General features: G+C 47.8%; 1 protein-coding gene across 1 annotated transcript; it reads right to left on the reverse strand.

Annotated features, from left to right (window-relative positions):
• Nucleotides 1-7,430: 7,430 nt before the first annotated feature.
• Nucleotides 7,431-12,022, reverse strand: RNF227 (ring finger protein 227). The gene is made up of 2 exons (XM_053258726.1): nucleotides 11,331-12,022; nucleotides 7,431-8,774 (listed from the first exon to the last, which is right to left on the reverse strand). The coding sequence occupies exons 1-2, from the start codon at nucleotides 11,905-11,907 to the stop codon at nucleotides 8,722-8,724; spliced, it is 630 nt and encodes a 209-aa protein (XP_053114701.1). The 5' UTR covers nucleotides 11,908-12,022; the 3' UTR covers nucleotides 7,431-8,721.
• Nucleotides 12,023-15,473: the final 3,451 nt, after the last annotated feature.

Consider the following 15,473-nt stretch of genomic DNA (forward strand, 5'->3'; position numbering starts at 1 on the left):
CAAAAGAAAGCTTGGTGGGGCAGGGGGAGGCAGAGGGGAATTGTCAGGAGTCCTGGCTAAGGGAGCCCGCTAGAAGGAGATCTGTGGGGTGGGGGGAGAGGCCCAAAAAGGAAGCAGGCGGAAGATGGTTCCTAGTTCCCACTATTGGCACAGAGTTTTGTGGGCAGCCTGAAGAAAAGATGGAAGGTGACAAATCCCCAAAGACTTCAGTCCCTGATTCAAGCTGTTGACGCAGCTCTGTGCTGAAGAAGGAAGTGGGGACCAGAGACCAGTGTTGGCCTTGTGCAGCTGGGAGGGCTCAGAACAGCACCTGGGCATCAGGAGGGCAGTCAGAGTCAGCCCTGCAGCTCTGAGGGATCTAGAGGAGATCGAGACAGTGTGGGAGGTGAGAAGGGGGTGTGCTGGTGGCGGGATTGTGTGTGTGTGTGTGTGTGTGTGTGTGTGTGTGTGTGTGTGTGTGTGTGTAGTGTAAAAGGGTGAACAGTGGGAGTCCACAGATGAGACACTTGCCCCAACGCTTTCCAGTTTATGGTGGGCTTCTGAAGCTGATGATCTTGGATGCCAGTCCATATTGCAACAGGAAGACCCCACTAAGGGCAGTCTGAAAAAAGGAAAATCCATCACTGTGGTGCACAGGGAGGCTGCAGAACGCCCAGGCAACTGGAAGAGACACGAGTAGGAAGAAGCTGCTGTGGATGACTGACGTTCCTTATGCAAGCTGTTGCAAGGCGGGAGGTAAAAATACTCTGTTTGCACCTAAACCCAGCTGTGTGGGCTGCTTTGAGAGAAAACAAGCCCATTTAAGGGGGGTGAGATGTTATGACGCAGGGATCCTTTTCACCAGCAGGGGTCAGCCCTAGCCGCAGACCGCTCACCATCTCTTCGGTTCCCGTTTTCCAAGTCCTATTGTGGTCCCCAAAAAAAGAGCCGTGGGCAGGCACAGCCTCACAAAGGGACGGTACAGCTGGCTACCTGCTGGTGTGAGAATGGCAGGTGACCTTGCTTTCTTCCACTTCTGTTCAGCCATGTGACTCTGGAAGCGGGCTACTGCTGGCCCCATGGTAGTTTTCTCTTTAGAGCCTTCACCCCGCTGAGCCACTGCTGAATGCTTGTGGATTAGAATAGCACAGACAGAAGGAAACCTGCTGAGGTTTTGCTCGGCCAGATGGTGAACTCAGCCTTTCCGTCGTCCTTATTGTTATAGGGTCACATACCCAAAAGGCTCAGAAACCAGCTGTAGACTAGCAGCCATGTTCTAGATGGTTTCTCATAACAGGAACAGGTCTGAGAGACCACAGCAGTGCAATCCCACACCAGTGGCACCAGCTGCTGAAGAGGTTTCTGGGCCCGTTCCCAGTGCCTGTCTGGCAGGGGGATCCTGGAAACATCCAGAAACATCATTCTTTGCAAATGGTTGCCCTCTTGTCGTTTTGTGGAACGGACACCCCAAGTCATGCCAAAAGAGGCATCTTGAGCTTTCATCCCATTCAACTCATGGCTTGTAACCACCCTGCAATGTTTACCCACAGCTTTGTATAAAATTGCTCCTTAGCCTAGGTGTGGGACCTCAGGGCTGGATGGGGGGAGGAGGAGATGAGTGGGTTTCATTCACTCTGCTTTGGGGCCATTAATTTCTCAGTCCTTGGGGGACTAATATAATGAATCTGTATCCATGGGCTGCTCACACACAAACACAACTCGGAGTTGGAGAGGAAGACCAGTCTCTGTTGTGTCTAAACTTTCTTTACCCCATTCAGAGCCCAACACCAAAATTCAGCATACAAAGACTCTGCATCAGCTCTAAGGCGGGCAACCGAGGCTTGTTGCCTACAGGATGTACCAACTCTTGTAGAGATCATGCCACTCTGGTAGTTTAAAGGAGGGAGGGATTTATAAGAACATAAGAACAGCCCTGCTGGATCAGGCCCAAGGAAGCCCATCTAGTCCAGCACCCTGTTTCGCACAGTGGCCCACTAGATGCTGCTGGAAGCCACTGGCAAGAGTTGAGGGCATGTCCTCCCTCCTGATGTGACTCCTCTGCAACTGGTACTCAGAGGCATCCTGCCTTTGAGGCTGGAGGTGGCCCACAGCCCTCCAACTAGTAGCCGTTGATAGACCTCTCCTCCATGAAGTTATCCAAACCCTTCTTAAAGCCATCCAGGTGGTTGACTGTCACCACATCTTGTGGCAGAGAATTCCACAAGTGGATTATGCGTTGTGTGAAAAAGTACTTCCCTTTGTTGGTCCTAGATTTCACCATGGTCTTGATCTCAAAGCACATTTTGAAAACATCCAAGCCTGCTTCCATGAACTTGGTTGGCCTTGAGGTGGCACTGCTGTGCCCAGTGGATCACTGGGGGGAGGGGGGTTAAGGTGGAGGGTGGGAGCCTGCACTCTTGACGATGCCCCCCCTGAGCCACCTACAACGTCTTTGTTGAATGGCAGTGTGTCTCCCTGGGTGGGTCTCCAAGAATGGTTCTGTACGGACATAGCCACATCCAAGGGTCAACTGCAGTGCTGACCTTAGTTCTTGTCTTTAGAGTGGGAGGTAAATCTCCATGTTGGGTGGAATCAGTGCAATGCAGGGGCTGTGTGGGTGTCTCCAGACCTTTTTATTTTTACATTTATATTCCTTCAAGGAGCCCAGAATGACGTATGTGGTGATGTTTATCCTCACAACAGCCCTGTGAGGCAGATTAGGCTGAGAGATAAAGGACTGGCCCAGAGTTACCCCATGAGTTTCATGGCTGAACAGGGATTTGAACTCAGGTCTCCCTGGTCCTAGTCCAACACTGGCTGCTACACCATGCCCCTGAACTGACACCGTCATGCCTGCATCCTGAGCCATCTCCAGTGCCACCACTGGCACTGTGTTGAGTTAGGTGGGAAATCTCCTGTGCCTGGAAGGTCTCTGCAGAACCAGGTCCTTCATGGGAGTTTCTCCCCTCACCTCGCCATCACTGGAGATCAGTGTTCTCTGTAACAGGGATTCTGACTACTACTCCCATAATCCCCAGCCAAAGGTCATTGCAGCTGAGGATGATGGGAGTTGTAGTCAACAACATCTGGGGATTTCTGTTACAGAAAACACTGCTGGAGACCCCAGCTGCCTGACTCACTTTTATTAGAAGCCAGCTGGTCTCTTGTAGTTAAGGTGTCTTTAAGAGTTGAAGCCCCAATCAATTAAGGCTGTTGCACCAATCAATGAAAAGAGAGGATCCCAAAGTCAATCACAATTAAGTAATCAAGGCAGAAAATCAACTGGGTTGAGGTAGAAATCAATGCATTCCATCAGTCAGGCCACTACCGATGAACAAAATCTGCAGTGCTAATGCAGATGGAAAACCAAATAGGTCTATTAACAGTGGCAGCAGAAATCCGAGGGGAAATATCAGATATTACAGAATGAAGTCAGTAAGGCCGATATGAAGAAAGTCGTGTTCCCTTCCTAACCTGCCAAGCTGGGGAAGGGATAGAAGATCTTGTCTGTAGAGATGAAAAACAGAGCAGAAGACTCCCCAAACCAGTGGGTTTCTGCAGAGCAGGGAGAACTAGGAGTGAGTGAGGCTGGCTCAGCGCAAAGACTGCCTGGTTGAGATGGTCCTGCCCGTGAAGTGGGTGGGAGGCGACCCGTCTCAGGACACCTTCCTCCGCTGAGGGAGGATGGGCCTCCAGAGATAAAAGGGCTTGAGGTATTTACAGCTAAACCCTTTGTGGCCCAAGAAAGAATATCCCACCTTGATGGTAACACCTGGCACCAAGATTGTGCACTACTCAGGGACATAGGAAGCTGCCATATATTATGGAGTAACATGATAGGTCCATCTCGCTCAGTATTGTCTACACAGACTGGCAGTGGCTTCTGCAAGGTTGCAGGCAGGAATCTCTCTCAGCTCTATCTTGGAGATGCAGCCAGGGAGGGAACCTAGATGCTCTTCCCAGAGCGGCTCCATCATCCCCCAAGGGGAACCTCTGACAGTGCTCACACTTCTAGTCTCCCTTTCATATGCAAGCAGCGCCGACCCTGCCTAGCTAAAGGGACAAGTCATGCTTGCTACCACAAGACCAGCGCTTTTCTAGCTCCTTGCTCTGAGGATTCCCCCAGAGATCCCTGATCATCGGCTAACCAGAAATAAACTTCTCCCAACAAGAACAGAGGGAGTGGTACTCATCTGACCGCCATTTTGTTTCTCCCATGGAGCACAGAGTTAATCTCCCACAATTTCTCCTAATCAAGGGGAACACCATTACCTATGCTCAAGGGGACAATAATGTGGCAACGTGCCGGCTGGTGTCAGCACTAAATGCCTTGCTTATTCGCCTGCCCTGTCAGGTAATTGGAGGAGAATTACCTGCCCCAGTAGCCTACACTTAGCAGGTCATGTGGTTCCTATCATTTGGGACTAATTTCTGAAATTAAGCCAATCTCACTTTGGGGACAAATCTGTTAATTGTACAGAGATTCAATTATAGCTACAGACCATTGTTCCAAAAGCTGGAATTGGTTTCTACAAGATGTAAGCATTAAATATATAAAAACCCCAAACCATTTGTACTTTGTTGACAGAAATGGTACAGGAAGGAACATTACACAAGGCATTATGGCCAAACCACCACACCCATGTATTTCACAGCACTGTAGAAATATACTGCATTTTCCACCTTAGATTGGCACCACGGATAATAACACTAATGACAATGGCAACAACTTTGTCGGCCACCTCGTAACAACCGTACTGTGGGCAGCTCACAAAATAAAGCAATAAAACAACTGAACAAAACAATTAAAAGCTTTAAAAAGTCCTTTTAAAAAATAACAATAGGATAGAAACAAACACATTTTAAAAACCATTTTTAAAGCCCTGGGTGAGGGCCAGGCAAACCTCACTGGGGAGGCTATTCCTTAAAAGAGGTGCTACCAGCCCTACTGGTTATCAGCACCAGTACTTTGTTACTGGAGAAGACTTTTGAGGAGACCATGGACAGCCAGGAAAACAAACACATGGATCATAGAGAGCCAGTGTGGTGTAGTGGTTAGAGTGCTGGACTAGGACCGGGGAGACCCGAGTTCAAATCCCCATTCAGCCATGAAACTAGCTGGGTGACTCTGGGCCAGTCACTTCTCTCTCAGCCTAACCTACTTCACAGGGTTGTTGTGAAAGAGAAACTCAAGTATGTAGTACACCACTCTGGGCTCCTTGGAGGAAGAGCAGGATATAAATGTAAAAATAATAAAATAATAATAGAACAAATCAGTCCAGAATTTTCACTCGAGGCACAAATGACCAGGCTCAAACTATCCTACTTCGGACACATTATGCAAAGACCTAGCTCCCTTGAGAAGTCCATAATGCGGGGGAAAGTGGAAGGCAAGAGAAGAAGAGGACAACCAGCAGCAAGGTGGATGGACTCGACGACAGCAGTGATTGCACCACCGAGAGACCAACTCCCATCACTACCAGACACAACTGTGGCTGGAAATGATGGGAGTTGTAGTCCAACAACACCCACTGACTCCAGCCCGAGTATCCTTGCTCTGGGGGAAGCTGCAGATAAACTCAGGAGCTGGCTAATAGCAGAAATGACCCCTTTGTTGGTCTGCAGTCTTCTTTTCCCCATTGCCTCTAGCCAAAGTTTGACTCATTAGTTGGTGTGATAAGTTTTTCAGCCCTTTATGGGTGGGAAATTCTCAGGAGGCTGAAGTTGGAACATTTTTTTGGTCCACCTGTTTGCTTCCTGCTGTTAGCCGACTAAAGCTATGCGAGTCATAGAATGATCTATTACATAAAACTGCCTCCAGCTCTCCCTAAGAAAGTAATCCCAATTTTTTGCTTTATTTCCCCCCAAATCAATTTTTCGGATTCTCCTCCTGTCTCATATGCTCACCACTCACGTGTTGATAACAGGTTGCTGTCCCAATCACATGGTACTTAGCCTGAAGGCGATTTCTGACTTCATTTTTTAATCAAGACTCCTTGGCCACCAAACGCCTTAGTCACATCCCTCTGCTTTTGTCTTGTGCCCTGGAAGCGGGCTGGTGCTACTAGCTCTGGGCTAGGGTGGGTGAGCCTTGGTGAGTAACACATCTGCCACCTACACAGCCCATTAAAAGTAGCACTTGCTGAAGCCAGGGGGGAGATGCAGGCCACAAGGCCCGGAGTCCTGAGCAGTGATGAAGCAGGATATGATTGAGGAATACAGCAATCTCCTGGATGGGGAAACCAGGATCAGAGGGACCTTAGGAGACAGGCAGCTGTGCCACGGAGGTAGGAATTCAGCCTGAGTCAGCCAGATGGAGAAACAGAACGAGGTGGATACATACACCATGTCTGCATTGCTCAGAGGGAGTTTAGCTACCCAGAAATTGGGAAATGGCTGATTAGCAGTATAGGTAACGTGTGCTGTCGAGTCGGTGTCGACTCCTGGTGACCACAGAGCTCTATGGTTATCTTTGGTAGAATACGGGAGGGGCTGACCATTGCCTCCTCCCGCGCAGTATTTGATGCCTTTCAGCATCTTCCTCTATCGCTGCTGCCTGATATAGGTGTTTCCTATAGTCTGGGAAACATACCAGCTTTCTAGTCAAGTTGTTCCCCACTGTGCCATCAGGTAGCTATATCAGTAGCACAAACAAAACTAACACATTCAAGTTCCTTGTTCTGCCCCAACTAGAATTAGAGATCTTAGAGAACCTGTACATTGCCTTTAGACCCCTAAACACCCAAGATTAAAGAGTGTCCGTACCTTAAGGCAGGGGTTCTCAACTTTGGGTCCCCAGATGTCATTGGACTACAACTCCCATCACCCCTAAGGTAGTCCGATGACATCTGGGGACCCAATGCAAAGAATTCCTGCCTTAAGGTATTCAGGAGGCCAACTCCCAAGGACTAACCTATCAAGGCTACCAGCCTTGACGGTTATATGCTACCTCCAGGTTCAGAGGCAGGATGGCTCTGAATATTAGTTCCAGGGGAACAGCAGCAGCAGCACAGGGTTTGCAGCTCCTACTGGTGGGATTCCCAGAGCCATCTGAATGGCCACTGTGGGAAACAGGAAGCTGGACTAGATAGACCATGGTCTGTTCCACAAGGGCTTTTATGTCTCCCAGTTCTAACCCCAAAGACATTAGTCTCGAATAGCATCAGGCCTTCTTGAATCATATGTGACACCATGGTTGTGGCAAAACATTTTGCCAACACTAAATTTTGCATATTCTACACCAAACAGAGCAGGTTCTTGTACCAAGAGAATAGATACTCTTGACAGCCTGGAGATGTGTTTGCTTCACCCATTTAAAAGGAGAAAAGGGTTTTGCTTGGGTGTCTTGGGATTGAAATAAACATCCTATACACATACAAAATTCCACCTTGTTTATACTGATACGTTTCGAATGATAAAGGCTTTTTTCCACTGATAAAAATAACAGTCAATTGAGCATTTCAAATCTTAGGTTTTTATTAAAATTAAATAAGTTACAATTGCCAGAACATGAAGAAACTGGGAAAAACACAAGAACAAAAATATTAATTATCTCACATTTCACAGAAATGCTTCTTTTATTTTTTAAAAAAACACCAATAAATCAGCAGCATGTAGTCTCCTAATGGGTTTTATTCACATACAGGATTTCCAAACACAGCCCACAGAATCCATCCTGCAGTATGCAATAAATACATCAAAATGGTGGTATTAAGAAAAGGCATGGACCAAACCAAGTGTCACAAAGGATTTAGAGCTGTTTCAAGCCTGCATTTAGCCTGGAAACTCAAGAACCTCAAGTTCCTGTGTAACCTTTGCCAAATCAACTACTCTTACTACATCTGTTCCTCTGAAAAACCAGAATAGCTTAATTTAGTTTCAAAAGTGTGTGTTGCAACAGAAACAGCCTTCTTCATTATGAACTGGATTATGTGCCAAAGATTTAAAAAAATCTCAGAGGAAGCCATTTAAAGAAATTTAAGTTTTGTTTACTTTCTCAGACAGTAGGAAGAATGCCAATTAACACAACACGCTTTTCAGCCTAGAAGATTTGAAGACAGAATATATACCCAAAGAGATAGTAGTAATTCAATTTCTTTCTGCTCCAAATCAAGTTTTTAAAAAATGTTTACAGTGGAAAGGTTAAATTATCTTCAAGCACTGACCATAATGCAGCTTTGCTAGCCATATGGTCTCAAATCACATTTGTCTGTTTTTCCAGGCTGAGTGTGGGAAGGGACTTTCAGAAAATGGCCTCCTATATGGGTCCCTCCCTCTCTCTGCTTTCCAGAAGACGGAAGATGGAGAACTGGGCTAAACAGCACGTGTGCAGGTACTGCTGATTTAGCCTGGAAGGGGAGCCATCTTGCATCTCATCTATGACCCAACATGCCATCCTTGGCATCTCTCTCTGGTCATTGGAGGTGTTTCACATAGCGTGAGAAGCCACGGGCCACAGGATGAAAGAATGTCTGCAGCTCTTCTTGGGTCATTTGTCTGTGCGGTTTGCCATTGCTTAATGAGGGGCAGCAACTTCCACAGCAGCATGGAGGAACGCTCTTGGGTGCTAACCAGAACGGAGAGTGCTTCAATCTCTGTCCTCATCTGCACGCTGCAGATGGAAAGACTACCCATGTGTAGTCAAGGAGTAGCTTCACCAAAGCTCACAGGTGGAAAAGCCAGCTACATTCTTCCAGTGTAGCATATTGTCAAGTTTGTTGGTTCAAGCCAGCCACACACTCTTCAGATGATGTAGCAGGTCATGAGTGCCAAGTCCTTTATCTCAGTGTCGTAGGCTGCACAAGAAAGAAACGAGAGCCCGTGATATAACCACAAGAGCCTGATCCGATTTTGTACTCAAAGGTTTAACAAGCTAACGTCCAAATCTTTTATCAACACAAACCTCATTCTTTTATAGCAAGGGTGTGCAAATTTGGTCCTCCAGATGTTGTTGAACTACAACTCCCATCATCCTCAGCCACACCCTGGCTGGGGATGATGGAAGTTGTAGTTGAACAACTGGAGAGCCAAGTCTGCCCACTCCCTATTTTATAGATTCTCACCCTTGTAGAAGCCAAATATTAAAGCAGGGCAGTGTTTATACACACTCACACTAACTCCAAGATACAGTCTCCACTCTAGAGACCAAAATGAACCTGGGGTTATCTCCAAGAATGCTGGCTCCCTGTGCTTCCCTGTCCTAGTCTAAGGGATCCATGTCCTCTCTTGTGAGCAGATTTCCACATTTCATTTCTTTCTCCACACCCACAACCCAAACAAAAGCATTCTCTCTCTCCGTCTCAAAAGGATTTACAGAAGAAATCCCCAGCGATCAAACTGAAAGAGGCAAGGCGGTGACATCATACTAGCATTTTCTCACCACTCTCTGACTTGGACTATGTACCTCCATTCCCTCCAGACCCCTAGGTCTCAAGGGCTGAAGGTCTCCCTGCCTCCAGCACCAAAACTAAATGTGAAGGACCAGGATGGAAATGGCTACAGATTCACTTCTCACCCCATCACACAGTTGCTTGTTTAGACAGTGGGAGTTAAAACAGAGAACCTATCCTTGCCAGCTAACAGCACAGGAAAAGATGGAAGAAACAATCTAGCATGGGAGCATTAAGTTCGAACTGTGAAGAAACTTTTTAAAAAGATTATTCTTATATAATACATGTTTTTGAACCACAGTCATAAGAAGGTTATATTTACGGAATAAGTGTACTGTATCAACAACAAAGTTGTGTCTCATTTAGGTTGGGGGGAAGGCAACAGTTAGTGGGCCAGTTTCTTGACATCAACCACTAGCAATAATAACGGCTTTGTTTAGAATAAAGTGCGTTTAATTCTATGCAGACTAAGTGCGAGAAAACCCACTCATAGAAGGGAGAAGCAAAACATCACCCACTTTTCTACACAGAAGCCCTTGTGTATTTTGCTAATCAACATGCAAGTGTTAAGGCACAACTCCCAGAAGTGTTCCATCTTCTTCCTTCCTTCCTTTTTTTTACATTTATAAACCGCTCTTCCTCCAAGGAGCCCAGAGCGGTGTACTACATACTTGAATGCAATGGCTTTTGCTTGGGGATTATGGGAGTTGTAGTCCACAGCATCTAGGAATCTCTGTTAGAAGAGAGATGGTCTGGTAGCAAGTGTGACTTGTCCCCTTAGCTAATAGCAATAGCAATAGCACTTACATTTATATACCGCTCTATAGCTGGAGCTCTCTAAGCGGTTTACAATGATTTAGCATATTGCCCCCAACATTCTGGGTACTCAGGGTCAGCTAAGCAGGGTCTGCCCTGGTTGCATATGAATGGGAGACTTGTGAGCACCTTAAGATACTCCCCTGAGGAGATGGAGCTTCTCTGGGAAGAGAAGAGCATCTAGGTTCCAAGTTCCCTCCCTGGCAGCATCTCCAAGATAGGGCTGAGAGAGATTCCTGCCTGCAACCTTGGAGAAGCCGCTGCCAGTCTGTGAAGACAATACTTAGCTAGATGGACCAATCGTCTGACTCAGTATATGGCAGCTTCCTATTTTCCTATAAAACACTGTAATTCAAATCCAAATACAGGAAGCCACTTTATACAGAGTCAAGTCATTGTCCCATCTAGTTCAGGATTGTTTCACTGACTGGCAGCAGCTCTCCAAGGTTTCAAGCAGGTGTCTTTCCCAGCTCTACCTGGAGGGGCTGCCAGAGATTAAACTGGAAATCAGCTTGTAAAACAGATGCTCTTATCACTGAACTACAGCCCCATCCCTCCCACAAAATAATCAAAAATACTTTCTGCAATACAGAAACTCTACTTAATTAATTGTACTTTCAGCAAATCAAGTAAGTTTGCATAAATGGGTAAAAAACGATAGCTCTGAAGAAGCGGGAAGCATACTTTGTTCTCAGATTATGTACACTGTTTAATAGGCATTGCTGCTGTATAAGAAAGAACAGAGAGATGTACATATCAGGCAGTATAAAACATAATTAAAAAATAAACAAACGGGACACTTTCAGAGCAGCACTTGCCATCTGCATTTTAAACACACGCACACCTGTCGGGAGAGACAGAATACAGCGCAAGGGTGGCCAGACTGCGGTTGTCCACCTGTTGCTGCTGGACTCCAACTACCACTGCAGCCAAGAACAATCGGAATCCTAGTCCAACAACAGCTGGAGAAACTCAGGTTAGAGACCCCGAGGTTTAATTTCGTGCACATGTAATTTTGTGCATGTGTAAACACACACACGACACGCCTCCTATGGACACGTTTCCCGCACGTCTCCCTTTGCAGCAGCTAAAGCGTTAATCCGGAGAGCCCACAAAAAACGCACCGCCCCCTGCAGCAACACTCACGGTTGATTGGCTGTCTCCGCCGAGGGGGCAGAGACCGACTCCTCGCACGGTTCCGCCCCCTGCCGGCAGGCGCATGCGCGCCTCCCTTCAGCAGCCTTTTCAGGGCCCTCCAGAAGCTCCCCGGGCGCGCCTCGTTGTTGTCGTCCTCTTCGTGCTCGAACGCGCAGCTGCCGCCGCAGTCGCCATGGCCGTCCGGCGCCTCCGCAGCCCTCTCGGCGCGGACCACCCGCTGCCAGAGCTCGGTGTCGATGGGCGGCAGGACCAGGCGGCGGCGGGCTCCGCCCACCCCGCGGACTAGGCTGTTGCTGCCGCGCCGCACGCCGGCCACCAGGAAGTTGCCCCGCTCGCGCAGCGACGTCACGGCCCGGCAGTAGGGGCACGTGACTTCCTCCCACCACCCCTCGCGCGCAAGCTGGCACACGCAGGCGCTGCACAGCACGTGGCGGCAGCGGGAGGGTTTCCAAGAGCCGTGCGCGCCCCCGAGGCGGCGCGGCGCTCGTCCGCAGCGGTCGTAAGGCATGCAGCAGATGCCGCACTCTAGCTCCTCGGCCCCACCCTCTTCATGCTCCTCCACCATTTTCCCCCCAACTCGCAACCGGTAACTCGCGAGCCGCGAGCCAACCTGACTTGAAAAGCGGCTCTCACCGACTCCCTTTATATATACATAGCCGTGAACAAGGTCTGAGTGTGCTGCAAAGCCACGCCCCCTTTCCTCCGGCCCAATGCGGAGTGGGATGGGCGGGGTTTGGAGCCAGTCTCGTGAGGAGGCGACACGCCCTTTGACTGACTGACAGATGGGGGGTTCGAAGGCGAGCGGGAAGTGGCGGGGGGTGATGACGCAAGACGCAGGGTGGCCACCTTCCCTTACTGGCTCTGCTCCTCTGCCGTTAACAATATGACAGGCGGAAATTGAACAGGTGAAGCTTTTCTCCCGACATGGAGATGGGGAAAATTTCACCTGTGTAGCTTCTGACCGTCATGAAGTGGTTAAAAGCACAGAGGCAGGGCCAGTGAGAAAGTGTGGTAACCCTAGCAGGACAGCCGAAGACTGTGTATGTGTGGTGGTTTTATTTCTTTGGTGCCTCTCCACTTATATAAAGTGCTCAAGGTGGCTAATGATAGGGTTAAACCAATTTTAAACCCAATATAGCTTAAGAAACACATGTATTAGAAATGGGCAGAGCCCACCGATAAACCAATAAGAACAGAAGAACAGCCCTGCTGGATCAGGCCAAAGAAGGCCCATCTAGTCCAGCATCCTGTTTCGCACAGTGGCCCACCAGATGCCGCTGGAAGCCACAGACAGGAGTTGAGGGCGTGCCCTCTCACCTGCCATTACTCCCCCGTGCATGTGGGAGGGATCTTGTATTGTTTTTCATGATTTGCTCATCTGAATGATTTTACCATCTGGGAGCCCTTTTGGCTTGAAAATGGAGTGAAAATGCTTAAAATAACAAATAGAGCAGATAAATTGCCTTTGATTAATTGATTTAAGTGCTGTCAAGTCGGTGTCAACTCTTAGCGACCACATAGATAGATTCTCTCCAGGATGATCTGTCTTCCACTTGGCTTCAACTTTAAGGTCTCTCAGTGGTGCATTCATTGTTGTCGTAACAGAGTCCATCCACCTTGCTGGTTGTCCTCTTCTCTGTCCTTCCGCTTTCCTCAACATTATGGACTTCTCAAGGGAGCTGGGTCTACGCATAATGTGTGTCCAAAGTATGATAGTTTGAGCCTGGTCATTTGTGCCTCAAGTGAACATTCTGGATTGATTTGTTCTAGGATCCATTTGTTGGTTTTCCTGGCTGTCCATGGTATCCTCAAAAGTCTTCTCCAGCACCAAAGTTAAAAAACCTCAATACTTTTTCTATCTTGCTTCTTCAAAGTCCAGCTTACGCATCCATAGACTGTCACGGGAAAAACCATTGTCCAAACAATTCTAATCTTTGTAAGTGTAGACATGTCACAGCATCTAAATATCCTTTCCAAGGCCTTCATTGCAACCCTACCAAGTGCTAGTCTGTGGTGTATTTCTTGACTGCCGGATCTTTTACTGTTGACGATCGATCCCAAAAGGCAGAAGCTATCCACCACTTCAGTGTCTTCATTGTCAATTCTGAGGCTGGTTGCTCGTTGTCATTAGTTTAGTCTTCTTACATTTAGGTGTAGTCCCACTTTTTCACTGTGCTACTTGACTTTCATTACTAGAGCTTACAGATCATCAGCATTCTCAGCTATCAGAGTGGTGTCATCAGCGTAGCGCAGGTTATTGATGTTTCTTCCTCCAACTTTAAAACCACACTCATCTTCCCATCCAGCTTCTCTCAGTATATGTTCAGCATATAAGTTGAATAAATAAGGAGAATGAAGACAGCCTTGTCTAACTCCTTTGCTGATCTGGAACCAGTCTGTTTTACCATGTTCCATCTGGACTGTGGCTTCCTGTCCTGTGGTTTCTCATGAGAACAATGAGATGTTCTGGGATGCCCCAGAATTGCTGTAATAGGGGGCAAAAAGAGAAAAGAGCTGGTCCCAAAGAGGGAATTCGACAACCTGACTGTCTGTCCCAAGCGGGGATGGGTAATGAGAGAGGATCCACCCCTGCTAACTGAGCAAAGAGGCACCTTTTTGAAGTGGTGATTTTCTTTATCAGGGGTAGAGCAACTGGCCCTATCCATCCCCAGCACAGCATGCCTACAGTGGCTGTTGCTGGTGAGTTGTTGTTTTTTTATTGTAAGCCCTTTGCAGACAGCCTGGGAGCCATTTTATTTATTTATGTATATCTATGTAAATCGCTTTGGGAACCTTTGTTGAAAAGCAGATAAATAGGATAAATATTCATCCCATTAATATTCCTATATACCTAAAGAACATGGTCTACTGGTTAGAGCGTCGCATCAGGACCATGAAGATGCGGATTCAAATCTCTGGTGACCTTGGGCCAGTTACTCTTTTGGCTTAACCTACCTCATAGGGTTGTTGTGAGGATAAAATTGGGAGTGGGAAAAGATGTATTCTGCTCTGATATCCTTGGGGGAAGGTTGTATATTTGTTATTGCTTTTATTGCTGTTGAGGAAACTAGGGATGGATGCGGGTGGGGGGGGGCCAAAGGGCAAAGTGTGTGTAGATATTCAGAAGGGTAGCTCATAGTAACAGGCAGAAAGTGTGCAGTCTGGTTCCTCAGTGATGAAATGTTGCCTCGTGTTTCCTGAGGATGAGTGACCGACAGAAGCCTGGCATCATGGGTCTGGGTCTGGGTGGGATGGAGTGTGGGGGAAATCTCTGAGGCAGAGGGTGTTTTTTTTAAAGGCTGCAAGTTCTGGAAACAGTCTGCCTCAGATTTCCAGCTTTTGCTCTCTGGGAAAGTAAGATTTACTGTAAGGGCAAAACAAAGATGAACCGCTTGGCAGGTGTGTGTGTGTGTAGGCTGGGGTGCTATTCCCGTCTCCAAGCAGGGATTTTGGACCCGGCTCAGTCTGTGTTGTTCTAGCTGGCTGGGGTGATTCTGGGGCAGGAGGTGTGCAACACCAGCTTGCCTTTCCCATGGTGAGTCACTGTGTTTGTGTGTCGGTCTGTGCCCCTTTGCCAGGAAGGTCATGAGGACCAGATGACAGGCTACCTCAGGGGCTCTCTGCCAACTTCCAAATAATAGAGAAAGGGGAAGTTGAAGGTTTCTCCCCTGCAAATATGCACATAAAAGCTGTTTCCTGGTTACTTAATGTTGACTAAGTCTCTCTAACCAGAAATCACACTTTGGGTTTAATTTTGCCAAACAGGAGCAGTGCATGTATGCACACGGCCACCGCTGCCTGTGCCCTCCTGACCCCCGCCACAGCATGCACCCCATTCATCCCTCCAGAGTCCAGTCCCACCCTCTGCTTTTCTCTCTCGGGCTCTATCCTCCTCCTTCAGTGACTGCAGCTCCTGTGGGAACCTTCTACATTTAAAAGCACAATGCAGAGACGGAGCTAATCCGAAAGAACTTGGGGTCAATCTCCAAGACACAATCCTTATTTTATGTATCAGGCAGTTGTGATTCATGGGAAAGCAAGTGGTGCAGCGGGGGAAATGCTTGACTAACAAGCAGAAGGTCGCCGGTTCGAATCCCCGCTGGTATCTATATCGGGCAGCAGTGATAGAGG

This window comes from Hemicordylus capensis, chromosome 6 (assembly GCF_027244095.1).
Source record: "Hemicordylus capensis ecotype Gifberg chromosome 6, rHemCap1.1.pri, whole genome shotgun sequence".
NCBI classification, from domain to species: Eukaryota; Metazoa; Chordata; class Lepidosauria; order Squamata; family Cordylidae; genus Hemicordylus; species Hemicordylus capensis.